This window comes from Gekko japonicus, unplaced genomic scaffold (assembly GCF_001447785.1).
Source record: "Gekko japonicus isolate JY-2015 unplaced genomic scaffold, Gekko_japonicus_V1.1 scaffold4, whole genome shotgun sequence".
Taxonomy (NCBI): Eukaryota; Metazoa; Chordata; class Lepidosauria; order Squamata; family Gekkonidae; genus Gekko; species Gekko japonicus.
The window spans coordinates 1,169,606-1,184,431 of NW_015165234.1; the positions used below are offsets into that span (position 1 = coordinate 1,169,606).

Consider the following 14,826-nt stretch of genomic DNA (forward strand, 5'->3'; position numbering starts at 1 on the left):
CTTCCAACTCTATGATTATATGATTTCTTTTTCTTTGGGATGGTGGTGATTGCTGCCTCCTGTACAATGCCACAAACCTCCATCCATAGTTCTTCAGGCACTCTGTATATCAAATCTAGTCCCTTAAACCTATTCTTCACCTCCACTGTATATTCATCAGGGATGTGATCTAGGTCAAACCTGAATGGTCTAGTGGTTTCCCCAACTTTCTTCAGTTTAAGTCTGAGTTTTGCAATGAGGAGTAGCTCATGATCTGAGCCACAGTTAGCTCCAGGTCTTGTTTTTACAGACTGGATAGAGCTTCTCCATCTTTGACTGCAAATGATATAGTCAATCTGATTTCAGTGTTGCCCATCTGGTGATGTCCATGTGTAGAGTCGCCTCTTAGGTTGTTGGAAGAGGGTGTTCGCTACAACCAGCATGTTCTCTTGACCAAACTCTGTCAGCCTTTGCCCTGCTTCATTTTGTTTGCATATGATTGAGGCAGCCTGACAAGTTCCCTCCTTCCACCTGGAAGGAGGAGGAGCCTCAGCCAGTTCTTTACCAGACTCTCTCAATCACACAGGAGAGGCTTGCCTATCCTTCACTCCTGTGCGATTGAGAGAGTCTGGTAAAGCAAGCTGCAACATGGCATCAGAACTGGAAAAAGAAGCAGGAAACTGTCAGGTCATTGCGGGTTGGATTGGAGCCCTCCGAGGGCCTGATCTGGCCCACGGGCTGCGTGTTTGACGCCCCTGGTTTAAAATAAGATTCCCAAATATGGTCTGGATGATAGCTAGATAAGGAAGTAACGTAATAACTCTATGAAAGTGCTTAGGAGAAACTCATATATAGTTTTTATGAAGATATTTGAGGGTTAGCAAAAAAAGGGTTAATGTTAAATCTCATCTCTATCCACAGCCAACAATTTAGCCAACAAGGATATGAATACTGGAATAACTAGTTTTGTCCCAAGGCAGCTATGCTTTTGCTTCAAAAATTTCCCATCTTCTCTGTTTATTTTAGCAACTTAACATTGAACAACATAGACTGAACTGATTGCTAAATTAATCTGTATGCCAGTAAATACAAGCCAATGTCTTTCACCCTATCAATTTTTGTACATTACATCAGTGCTTTGTGCAGTAACTAAATAGTTTGTTACAATCTTCAGGACTGTGTCCTTTGCACTAGAAACTGTACATACATTTTCTATCTCTATATATTCTGTGATTTCCTTCTCCTTTACCATTTATATTAGATTATAAGGTCTGAAACTGCATTGCAAAAGATGTAGCAGATGTAGCCCTTGAGGGTGGATGTCTGGCACCTGGAGTTTGTTGCTTCCAGGACCAAACAGTGGATCAGCACTGTCAGTTTAGACAGCATGACCCTTGCAGCTGGCAGTGGTGTCAATATTCAGTCCTTGATTGAAGCTTTGAAAGCTTCCAATGCACCATAGATAGCAACTACTGAAAATGGTAGGGAAAAAGAAGTTGGGACAGGTTGAGTACTCAGTGTCTCCTGTACTAATTTTTAAAAAAACAGAATCTAGATTCTTTACCCAGAGTAAATAATGGGAATGGTGTTAGTTTGCAGTCCTCCAAACCCATAATGCCATTTTTTGTAAACTTCTGCTTTTCTTAGTGTGGATTTTAGTGTTCAAAGATTGTTGACAATTCTGGCCGTATCTCTGCCACCAACTGAATTGTGCATTTGCCAATGAAAATATGTTTTAAAGCATATGAACCTGCTCAGGTTTTGAGGTCTACCAGGTTGAGGAGCGTTGCTATGAGACCCTAGCTATCTGAAGTATGATTGGTAGAGACTGGTGGGAGGGTCTTTGAACCTGTTGCCCCCTAAGTTGTGGAACCGCCTCCCCTGTGTTTTGGAGATCCTTGAATGAATTTTAATGTGGATGCATTGATATTGTCACATTTTAACTGATGTCTAGGTCCAGATAAGACTATCTATGATTCATAGTCTGGTGTTGGTGCTGAAAATGAATTCTGATAATTTTGTGGAGTGGAATAAAGCTGGTGAAATGAACCCCTCATGAAGGCCTGAGACCAGGTGTTTAAATTCCACATCTCCTGTGGTAGAGCAAGGTGCCTGTGGGGTCTGTTCTGCAAGGAGTGTTCAGTAAACCATTCTGGATGCTCCTTGTCATGCTAACTATCAGTTTCAGTGTTGTGTCCACTGACCGCCACTGGGGGTCAGCGCATATACCCGAGCTTCAGTCTGGGAAGACAATGGGGACTAGGATCCTAGTCCCTCCACTGGGGAACCAATGGGAGCCTTGGCGGGAGATTCAAACCCACCAATGGTGACCAAGGGGTGGTCCCCAGGTGTGTATATAGTTGGCCTGCCGGCCGTTTGTCTGCATGTCTTGTTGTGTGCCTAATAAAGCGTGCTATGCACCACGTCGTTGTCTGTCGTCGATCCATGCGGCTTCCCACTACACAATATTCAGTATTAAAGAAAAGTGTCCCTTAAATCAAAAGGCATCAGGATATCTCTCTGGGAAGTATGATTCCAGTGGTAACTATATAATTGGGTGTGTATTTTTAAAGGAGTGTTCAGTAAACCATTCTGGATGTTCCTTGTCATGCTAACTATCAGTTTCAGTATTAAAGAAAAGTTTCCCTTAAATCAAAAGGAATCAGGATATCTTTCTGGGAAGTATGATTCCAGTGGTAACCATATAATTGGGTATGTTTTTTAAAAAATAGACTGTTTTGATTTCCATTTATAATCAAATATTCCCAATGATAGCAGACTAGACAGTTTCTATAGCTGTCATACTACAAACAACAGGAAGCTGCACAAGAAATACCTCACAAAATAGGAACTTCCCTGTGTGGGTATTTGGCTCCCCCACAGCTGACCTTGTGCTCAGTCTCAAACACAACTATCTAAAAGCACTTGTACCTATTTCTTATAGACCAATGTAAGCCAATCCCTTTGATTTCCAGGGATTAAAAGATTGCTTTAACTGTCTAGATGAAGGAAGTTGGTGAGTCACCTATTTGTATGAAATCTCTTTTCTTCCCTTTTAAACACACTAGTTGGACAGATTTTTAGAAGTTCAGTTAATTTTCAGAGTGGTAGCCAAATTATTCTGTTGAAGACTGCCCGCCCAGGAGTTTTGTGGTTCCTAAAAGAGTAACTAATTTGTTGAAGCATAGACTCTAACCCTCTTCTATCAGGTACATTCAAGTTTCCCTGTTCTAAAAGTTTCAAAACTGCTCTGGACGTGTAGGATATTCCCAAGAACTGATCCAGCTACAGATAATGTCATCAGTAAATTATATGATCCAGTGAGTATTTAGGCATGCCAGTTCTTGGAAGAGGAACAACAGACAGCTTGGAAATCACTACTTGAAGATATTTGTGTTGATGATCGCAAGCTTTGGCTGATGGGCCCATTGTATACTTTCCCCATAATAGGATCTGACAGAAAATAATTCACAGGAAGGTGGTAATTTAACTTTAAGGTTAAGTGTACAGTTGAATTATGACTGCTGCTGCTTTCTCATCTGACAAATAGTGTATTCCTTCCTTCCCTGTCAATCTGAAGATTACCCCTGACTGGGAATTCTTTCTTGCCTGTTGTGGCTGTGTCCCAGTGCTCATGGGACAGAGCTATGCAGCAAATTGCTTGCATTCAGATTTCTTAGTTCAAAAAATTTAAAAACTGGTGGAAGAGGGGTGTTGAGGGCTTTTCCGCACAGCTCTATGAAAATGTGTCATATTAGATCGATCAGAGACCATGGCAGGACACAAAACAAAATAAACATGTGCAGATAAGCCTTGTAATAGCTCCTCCAGTATTTGAAACGCCAAACCTATAGTTAGATAACACACATCATATGTACTGAGATATGTCAAGACTGATATGTTACAGATTATACCAAGAGATATATATCTACAACTGTGATTCTGTGTGAAATTAGTTCACCAGTACAATTGGTTTGTGCATAATAGAAAGGTTTATTAAAGTATCTGTCTTGTTCTACATACATATTTTAAAACTCAGATTGGATTTTCTGGGACATAATCTAGCAATTCACAAGTGATACTAAATCATGTGGTTTTGAACATGAAATTGTATCCACGATCAGAAGATCTGATGAAAACAAGCATGCTTAGCAAAGAAAGGAGGAACATGAAGGCTATCACTTTCCGTGAAGATTAATACAGCTAATAAACTAACTTTTATTTGTAAAAGACAAGCAATATTTTCCCTACTTTTACCAATCTCCTCTTTTTCATTGTCTTTAGAGAATATTTTGCAGCTACAAAACTGATCATCTCTCAGATTCATGATGACATTCACACTTTTCTTGCATTTACTGATTAAAGATGCTGCTATAAATATGTATAAATAGGTTAAAAGCAGCAAAATTAAAGTATTGCAACTTGGACAGAAGTCAGATTTTCCCATAATATACAAGTACTAAGGAACCTGGTGTAAAAGCTTGTCTGTGCTTGTTAAAGCTTTATGTTACCTTTTCCTACTGAGAGCATGAAATTATTTGCATATAGTAATACTGCAGTTGTTTCAATTGCAGCCTCTAGTTTTACATGGGACCAGTTCACATGTTACAAAGCTCCCATGGTCTGGAAATTTCATGTCCCAAACTTAGTTTCCAGGTATATGAGGCCTGAAGCAGATTGGGACCACAAGGCACAGAGACTCCCCTGCACCATTTTCCCGATCTGAAAGTGTCCTGGGCAGCTGCTGTTTATCCCACTGGGTATGTATAGCAATCAGTAGATTTGGGGCTGTTTCAAGTTAGGGAAGGCTTAAATCCCCTTTCCCTGCTTACCATAGTCCCAATCCAAATGAAGCCTGCTGGTGCTTTGGAATTAAGTTCTGAGCACTTAATATCTAGTCACCAAGTCTTGTGGTGGCCACGTAGAGACAGGAGCACTTCTTAACATGTGCACAGGTCCTAAGCTTACAGTCAGATGTGCAATTTCCTCAGCATATGGACAAACATGACACAAAACCACTCAATAAACATCTCTAAAATAAAATGTTGACAAGCCAACCAGTAAGAAAGAAATTATCCCAAGCTTGGTTAATGATATGAAAAAGGGGCAAAATGAATATTCATGAAAAAAGAAACAACAGAATTTGTATTCCTCTGTCTGATGCAAAAGCAATTAAAACAATCAACAGTCAAAAATACGTTTAAGTTGGGATTGCCAAGTGAAAGGGAAAGAAACCTCCTCTTGTCCTTGTAAGAGTCACTTGATGGACGGATGCATCGGTGAAGTATTTCTTAGCATACAGATAATCATTATCATCTGCTAGTGTCTCTGTATTGAGCTTATTAAAGGCACAGGTACAGCAACACACTGAAAAGTTGGCAGCCCTGCTTTCAGGATTTCTTATTAAAAAGTCCTAAAATATTCTTTCAAAGGAACAAAAAACTCCTTAATTAGTGTGGCTGGCCGCTCTGAAAAAATTCTTTTTCTGCATATGTCCTTTGCCAGTTTAAACAAATCCACATATAATGATGCACCAGAATATTTGCTAGAAAAGAAATAGAAACACAACATTTATGTAAATATTCAAACATATGCCTGGACATCTGTCCTTCCCTTAATACACAGATTTTTATTGCAACTATTTGCTTCCTCACCTCAATATTCCTCCCCTTGCAGTGAGAAATGTTATAACGTCTCACAGGGCCATTTCACTTCCTGGCAAAGGAGTGTAATTGAACACCTGCATGATAGGCAGACATCTCACAAATAGTTTTCACCATCACTACATTTCTGTGCATGACCGTTTCTTTAAAGCAGGTGAAAGGTGGCTAGGAGAAAGGTGGCCATCTAGAATTTGTTCACAGCCTTAATGTGAAACCCATGTTTCTTCTACCCTCTTGTTCTCTCTCCCCTTTGACCCATTTTATATAGCACCGCACATAGTTATGATTTGACAGCTTATGGAATGAAAAAAATCTTGCTAGGAATATCTTCAAGGCTGCTATTCTACAGATACAGTACTACTATATTGTAATGTACCACTTCTGTGTATCTGGAGATCACACTTCAGGGACGAGGGGGGGGGGCACATCTCTCAGGGCCAGTCCATAGATTACAGTCAGCAGATGCTCATGGATTTAAAGTAGTGTGTCATTTTTTTCCCTTATGTAGATTGCAGTGTTCATGCAAACAAAACACTTGTTTCAGGTGATCAATTAAATGCATATAAAAGTGTCCTGACTTGGATAGCCCAGGCAAGCTATCAGAAGCTAAGCAGGGCTGACCCTGACAAGCACTTGGAGGGGAGACCTCCAAGAAATATCAGGGCTGGGACACAGAGGCTGGCAATATCAAGCCACTTAAAATCTGCCTCCATGCCTGAGGACTGGAAGGTAGCTAATGTCACTCCCATCTTTAAAAAGGGTTCCAGAGGCGATCCGGGAAATTACAGGCCGGTCAGTCTGACGCTGATACCTGGTAAATTGGTGGAAACCATTATTAAGGAAAGAATTAGTAGGCACATAGATGGACAAAACCTATTCTGTAAGGGAAGATCTTGTCTCACTAACCTGTTAGTGTTCTTTGATGGGGTGAACAAACATGTGGACAAGGGGGATCCAATAGATATTGTTTACCTTGACTTCCAGAAAGCTTTTGATAAAGTTCCTCATCAAAGGCTCCTAAGTAAGCTCAAAAATTATGGGATAAAAGGACAAGTCCTTTTATGGATCAAAAACTGGCTAATTAATAGAAAACAGAGTGAGTATAAATGGGCAATTTTCTCAGTGGAGGGGGGTAAGCAGTGGGGTACTGCAGGGGTCAGTACTCGATCCACTGCTTTTTAACTTGTTCATTAATGATTTGGAGTTGGGAGTAAGCAGTGAAGTGGCTAAATTTGCGGATGATACGAAGTTGTTCAGGGTGGTGAAAACCAGTGAGGATTGTGAGGCACTCCAAAGGGATCTGTCAAGGATGGGCAAGTGGGCATCAACATGGCAAATGGGGTTCAATGTGGCCAAGTGCAAGGTGATGCACATTGGAGCCAAAAATCCTAAATATAAATACACATTGATGGGGTCTGAACTGGCAGAGACAGATCAAGAGAGAGATCTTGGAGTTGTAGTAGATAACTCACTGAAAATGTCGAGACAGTGTGTGACTGCAATAAAGAAGGCCAATGCTATGCTGGGGATTATTAGGAAGGGTATTGAAAACAGATCAGCCAATATCATAATGCCCCTATATAAATCAATGGTGAGACCTCATTTGGAATACTGTGTGCAGTTCTGGTCACCACACCTTAAAAAGGATATTATAGCTTTGGAAAAAGTGCAGAAAAGGGCAACTCGAATGATAAAAGGGTTGGAACACTTTCCCTATGAGGAAAGGTTAAAGCGCTTAGGGCTCTTTAGCTTGGAGAAAAGACGACTGAGGGGTGACATGATCGAGGTTTATAAGATTATGCATGGGAAAGAGCAGGTAGAGAAAGAGGTACTTTTCTCCCTTTCTCACAATACAAGAACCCGTGGGCACTCCATGAAATTGCTGAGCGGTCGGGTTAGAACGGATAAAAGGAAGTACTTCTTCACCCAAAGAGTGATTAACACTTGGAATTCACTGCCACAGGAAGTGGTGGCGGCTACAAGCATGGACGGCTTCAAAAGGGAATTAGATAAGCATATGGAGCAGAGGTCCATCAGTGGCTATTAGCCACAAGGTATAGCTAGGGGCTCTGGGGCAAGTGATGCTCTGTCTTCTTGGTGCTTGGGGGGGGGGTCAACAGTGGGAGGGCTTCTAATGTCCTGGCCCCACTGCTGGACCTCCTGATGGCACTGGTATTTCTGGCCACTGTGTGACACAGAGTGTTGGACTGGATGGGCCTTTGGCCTGATCCAACATTGGCGTCTCTTATGTTCTCTTATGTTCTCTTATCTGCCCTCACAGAGGAGGGAGAGCTGTTTGTTTAAAAAAGAAAATAAAAAGGTCCTTAGTTTAAGGTGTTAGAGGAGTCCGGGACCTCAGGGTGGCCAGTTTGGTCTTTAAACTTTAAAGGTACGTCCTCTCTTCAGGGCATGCTTTTCGGAACAGGGTGTTTTGCGCATGCGCGAAGATCGCCATTCTGTGGATGACTGCCTATGCGCATGTGCAAACTGAGTTAAAAAAACCCCCACCGATGCCCGCTGTGTGTGAACGGGCTTACAGCGATGGGCTCCGCACAAGTTTTTAGTGGACCTGATTCACATATTCAATCATCAAGTACACACAAATAAAGTGATGTCCATATATTAAGGAAGATTGCTGACTGCCTAAACAACAAAAAAAATTTTGTCCTATTCTTTTAACAGAGGCTGCCCATTCCCAAACCCAATCTGCATTTGCTATGTAAAGCTGTTCCATGCTGCTGTGGCACCAGCTTCCCATTTGGCTCAGTATAAAGCTCTCCTCTGTCTGCATCAGGACGCAAGTTGTTTAGGGAGAGCATGAGGGGGGGGGAGCAGCCTCCCAGGGGTGCTGGCAGGGCACTGCGCTGCAGGGAGGAAACGATACCTGCGACCCCCTCCCCCCGAAAGTAAAGGGGGGGCAGGAAAGACAGGACGAGCTGGGTAAAAAACACAAAACACCCAGCAGTCGCCAGGCAGGGTGTTCTGGAGACTGCCCCAGGAAATAACAAATGGTTCAGGGGGTGGGTGTGCTTCCAACCCCCCCCCCCCTATGATTGCAGAAAAATGTTCCCTGGCTGCTTTCAAATGCAGACAACTGGATTTTCAGCTAACTTGTGTCCTTTGTGACAATTTGCATATCTCCATAGAAAAGATGGGGGGGGATTCAGCTCAAGTTGTCTGCTTTTTGCTCACAGCGGCTCGACGGTGGGAAGGAGCAGTTGTACCACCTTAAAACCACATTCAGATAAGGCGGTGAGACCCTGGAGTCACCACTAAATGGCAATAAAATTATGCGGACAGTCGATGCTGAGATGAAACAAGAGGAGAGTGGATGTGGCATGAAATGCAGACAGAAATTTGTGAGACGATGTGAGATCATCTGCACAACGGTGGGAAATACCAATGCAGATTGGACCCCACACGTTCAAGTCTCTGTTAAAGGGACAGGGCTCTTTTCCTCCATGCAGTTGGCAACCTGAAATGTATGCACTGTCCTTTCTGTAGTCAGACCCCCTAACCAAAAAAGGCCTAAGGGCATTTTTAAAAATAAAATAAAATTGCCCTTTGTATCTCCCAGTTCTCTAAAGTGACTGAAAAACCAGACAGATCAGATTCACTTTCACAATGCTGTTTCCCATTTCTTTTCATGGCCTTAGCCAGAACTCAGAAATCAAGCATTCATAGAAAAGGTGTTCTCAGTATTCCAATAGAACCCTTAACTCTGTTACACTGTTGAGTTTAGGATTGCAGTGAAGCAAAAGTAAGACCCTCAAACAAGACATTTTGGATGCATCCCCACAAAGGTACGTTTATGGTTTCAGGTACCAGAAATGTAAATGATTTTAAAAGTCTGTCCTACAATTATTAATAAAAATGTACACATCTGAGTGTTGGTTCTGATGCAAGTTAATATTGACATACATGTAATGGAAAGCATTAATCAATGAGTTCAGTTCTTGGAAGAGTTTATGAAAAAAGACATGGTGATGCACTTCATGAATAGATCTTGCTGTAAGCATAGGCTACAGTTCAAAGTACTTTTGGTGAGGAATTAAGCATGGATTGTAGTGAATGAAGACTCTGTGTGTGTGTGTGTGTGTGTGTAAAGTGCCATCAAGTCACAGCTGACGTATGGCGACCCCAGCAAGGGGCTTTCAAGGCAAGTGAGAAGCAGGGGTGGTTTGCCATTGCCTTCCTTTGCAGGGTCTTCCTTGGTGGTCTCCCTTCTAAATTCCGACTCTGCTGAGCCTCTGAGATGTGATGAGATCGGGCTACACCATGCTGCCTTCCCTCCCTAAGGAACACTATATAATAGCTTATTTGCTAAAGCAGTGTGAGAAAGCACAGGAAAACCATGGGAAAAGCTCTGGATCCTTCTCTCTAACTCGATGCAAGGAAAACTTGGGGCCTTGCTTTCTACAAGACGTGGAAAAGGAGAGCAAGTGAAGAAGCCAATGGAAAAATGAGACTGGAGATGCACAGCTTGTATCCACTCTGACTGCTTTGGACCAGCACAGTCTTCAGCTTGATAGCACAATTTCATGGTAAGCACATTGCACTATAGGCTATGGGGAGTTTTTGTGTTCAGTACCAATAAGATCATTTCCATGCTGGGAAAGAATTCACCCATTGCTCAGTCACTTATGCGGCAGGTGTTAATGACATAGAGCCTTTTCAGAAGAGTATTTTAAAATATTGGCTATGCACACTCTTTATAGCCCCATCACATTTCCTAGTCAGTGTGCATATTACACATAATAAATACAAGTTCTTAATAAAGCAAATATTGTGAATCCACTGACTGATCACTCTTGACAGTGCGATCCTAAACAGAATTATGCCCTTCTAAGCCCATTGACTTAAATTGTCTTCAAAGACTGCCCTGCGGCATGAGAGAGGAAATGGCCACTGCAGGCCAACAGAAAAGGGAAACTGGGGGGAAACCCAGGGCCTGGAAGCCCTGTGGCCACAACTCTGAACTGGCATCCACAGCGGCCAGGGGAAACTACAGGGGATTATTGCTGAGTGGGAGACACTCAGCTCAGCACTGTCTTCCTGGAGTCTCCCTTTGATTTATATAAAAGAGCCTCCAAGGGGGCTCAAAAGGGAAGATTATACTTTCCCCAGAACAGTCCTGCGAAACAGCCCATTTTACCTGTTAACTGATGGAATGTTGCTCCATATGTGTACAACATTCTGGATGGTGCTTTTGTCCAGCTTGATCCTCATGGTTGCGTCAGTCTTTTAAAGGAACAAAAGCAAATGTATGCTTCAATAGTTGAAAGGACATCATCACGACAATGCCAATAGTGTACAATACAAATGGGAAAAACATTTCCCAGAAAAGTTTCAAGAGCTTAGGATAAACAAAGAATAGAACACATGCTCATCAGGATGAAGAAAGACCCACATGCTCTATGTAGTGTTACATACCCAGAGTGCTGTTCATATGGAGTATGCCCAAAGTACGTTGACAGGGATTGGGTTGGTGTGGATCCAGTACCGACCGCTTCTGTTATGCTGTTCCTTCTTCTGCCCCAGTCATGAACTCTACACATGGGGACCAGTGTTCCCTCTAAGCTGAGTGAGCGTGAGCTCGCTCACAGTCTTTTAGCCTCCGGCTCACACCTTTTTGTCTTAGCTCAGGAAGGGTGGCTCTGGAGCCAACTAGTTTATGCAGTAGCCAAATCGCTCGCTCACAACTTTAAGGCCAGTAGCTCACCAAGTAGAACTTTTGCTCTCAAGACTCCACAGCTTAGAGGGGGCATTGATGGGGACGATGACTGCATAACCAGTTCATGCTCTACACCTTGCACAACATACTTGCGCAGTTTTAGCACAGGGAAAATTCTGGTTTATTCAACTCCTGTACTAATGGGCCATGCGGAAAGATGGTGCATGGGTATGTGCAGATGAGCGCAGAAGAGGTACAGTGAAATGCTTAATAACTAGACCAGTTAAGATTCATGGTTTTGAATTTCACAGAAGAATAATTCAAAATATTTCTGTGCCAATTGCTTTCTGAGAACAGAGGCTTTTTTTTGAGTGTAAATTATGTGTGGGGCTGGCCCACACATTCATTTCTGGTCACTTCCCCATTGTGAATTTCCACTTCCCAGTCTTGCTGTGGTTACAACATGACTCTTCGTCATGCAGCAAGTTCCCTTGCCAGCAAAAGATATCCTGTCCAAAGTTTGGAGGCTAGCGAGGGAACTCTACGCATGACAGAGTGGGGTGTCACATGGTAGCTGGAGTGAGATGTTACAGTGTATTGGTAGAAGTGACTTCAAGGAAACCACTAGAACATATGTGGTTAACACATAGACTAATCTTCAGACTGAATCCACACAACACTCACTATATACTCTCAAATCAATAACCAAACTGTGGCCAAACTTAAGCACAAGAAAATCTTCCCAGAGAAAACTGATTTATACAGTGGCCAAATTACTTGCTCACAACTTTAATCCCAGTAGCTCACAAAGTAGACTTTTTGCTCACAAGACTCCACAGCTTAGAGGGAACATTGGTTAACACACAGACTAATCTTCAGACTGAATCCACACAACAGTCACTATACTCTCAAATTAATAACCAAACTGTGGCCAAATCTAAGCACAAGAAAATCTTCCTGGAACTGGAAAAGGCATGCCAGTCCCAATCAGGATGATACCCCCGCCCATGTGAAGGTATTACTTCACAGATAACCTTGACTATTTTTACCCAAGGTGTAAAATTTACATCTTTAGAAAAGTAATGAATAAATTGCACTCTGCCAGCACTCAGGGGCTACCTTAGACACCTTTCTAACAGGGAGGAAAATGGAAAAATACATTTCCCAAGTGAGCCTTTAGGTAGGAATCTATGACATTTGAGATATAAATAGGTGACAGCCATTTTACCACATCTTCTGCACTGCTATGTATGGGAGAAGACCCGCGTGAGCTGAAACTGTTGGTTTGTTCAAGGTGCAGCTCAGTAAAACCCATTTCAGCATATCTGTTACATGTAAAAATTGATGGCATTGGTGGAAGTGGTTGTTTATTGTTTATACAGGTAGTGACATCGTCTGTCAGTTTGTAGCACCAGGAAACTATACTACTGAAAATCAGACAGAAACAGGGAAATAAAATTCCTGTAAGCAACTTGTAAAATTCAGTAAAAAACAGTAAAATTCCTGAAAGCAACTTGTATGGCTATTTACCTTTAAAAAACGACAGGCTGCATCCCTGGTTTCTTCTTCCAGGACCAAATTATCAAGAAAAATCCAGAAAAAAGGCCTGCTTCTTTCTGGGGGTCTACTGTATTGAAGAATACGAACGTATTGATAAATATACCAGGCTAGAGAGGGAAAGAAGCCAGATGAAGATAGTCTCTGAAAATGGTCTTTGGAAAATTCAACCAACAAACAATCTCCCCAACCCCCAAAAGCAGTTTCCTCTGATGAGAACAGTTGCCCAAGATCATAAGTTCAGAGTAATTGGTTGGCTGATGATTCACAAGTGGCTGCTAATAGTTAGGAGATAGTCTCTCGATTGCTGGAGGGAATCCGTCCATGAATGAGATATTCCTAAGTGCTTGGCAAAGGTGGTATCTCTATAGCTGAGGGGAGGGGCAGGTATTATGTAAGACAGAAGATTGTGCAGTTTTGAAGAACTGGAGACAGAGAGATGAGAGTTTCTAGCTGGAGTTAGCTGAAACTGGTGATGTGGTCTTGGGCAATCATCCAAATTGCTCCCTAGGGATCTGGTGAAGTTATGCCCATCTGGTTATGCCTGGGTTATCTATATATCTAATAGCCAAGATGCCCCCTCTGTGCGGATATCTAAATCCACACATCGGGAGCACATGGAGGGTAAACAGATTTTCCTGCACACTTGGGGCATACTTCAATTCCCCCCAAAGTAAAAGAGCATTCCCTGTGCATGCACAGAGAATACACTTACCACTGGGAACTGTGGCAGAGCCATGCAGGACTCACGGCTGTTGCTGCTGGTGGGTAGTGGTGGAGAGAAGCCTTGGCAGGACGGTGGCTGGGAGCCACGGCTGTTGCTTCTGTCAGCGGGAGGGGGGAGAAGCCTGGCAGGCCCAGCAGCTAGGAGCTTTGCAGGGCTTGCCACTGTTGCTGCTCTTGGCAGGGAGGGAGGCCTTGGTGCTGTTGCTGCTGTTGGCGGGGGGGGGAGCCTTGGTGGGGCTGGCGGACTGCCTGCTGGGCTCACCTGTGGCTGCTGCCACCTTCTCCTCCATGCAGAGCTCCTGCTGCTTCAGCAGGCCAGTCACCCGGGAGCTGCAGGAAATACTCCCCCCTGCGTGTATCGTGGGTCCCGTTTCTTGTCTATATACTATTTCCCAGACTTTCCCCTCATGCAGATACTTATTTCTGCCACCACAGGGCTCACTCTCCCTCAACTGCTTTTCCTATATACTCAAGGGCCTTCCTGGTCCTGCAGAAAAATCCAAAAAGTAAAAAACAAAATAAACCCCCTTCAGGGGTGTTTGAATTCCCCCCAATACCTTTTGAAATGGCCTCTGCAGTGATCTAACTCCAGGCATCAATGGCGAGAGATTAGAATTTTTTTTGGGGGGCTTCTAACTGGCTCTGTTGGTAAAAGGTAGAGGGAGGGCCCTTTCCAGGCCTCTTTTGGCCTCTGAGTGAGCCTGGCCTGACAAGGGTTGCCAGTACTAGGCTGGGGAGTTCTCTAAGGAGGAGGGCTGGGTTTGGGGAAGGGAAAGGCCTCAGCTGGGTATAATGCCACAGAGTCCACCCTCCACAGCAACCATTTTCTCCAGGGAGACAGATCTCTCTGGTCTGGAGTTCAGCTGTAATTCTGGGGGGTCTCCAGGTCCCACTTGGAAACTGGGAGCCCTAGGCCTGGCAGCAGTCTAGGGTTGCCAGATGCCCCCTGATTTGCAAGACTCAGCTAGACCCAGCTGTTTGCTACTGTTCATCAGCAGTCACCCTATGAAAGACAGTGAGGTGCAGCAGTTAGAGCTTCAAAGTAGGGTCTGCAAGACCCAGGTTCAGATCCCCATCTTGCAGTGGAAGCTGACTGCGTGATTTTGGACCAGTCACATATTTTCATCCTAACCAACCTCACAGGGTTGTCATGCAGATAAAAGGAGGAGAGAATAATGCAAGTTGCTTTGGTCCCCACTATGGAAAAAGACTGTAATTTTCCTAGGA

The 14,826-nt window shown here is 43.2% G+C and overlaps 1 protein-coding gene across 1 annotated transcript in view; it reads right to left on the reverse strand.

Moving 5' to 3' along the window:
* Positions 1 to 5,382: 5,382 nt before the first annotated feature.
* The window catches only part of DNMT3L (DNA (cytosine-5-)-methyltransferase 3-like), a 36,995-nt gene continuing 27,551 nt past the window's right edge, over positions 5,383 to 14,826 (reverse strand). Inside the window, exons 10-12 of the mRNA XM_015409768.1 lie at positions 12,847 to 12,983; positions 10,798 to 10,883; positions 5,383 to 5,524 (exon numbers count right to left, since the gene is read on the reverse strand). Coding sequence (XP_015265254.1) covers positions 5,383 to 5,524; positions 10,798 to 10,883; positions 12,847 to 12,983 — 365 coding nt within the window. The remainder of the gene's footprint in view (positions 5,525 to 10,797; positions 10,884 to 12,846; positions 12,984 to 14,826) is intronic.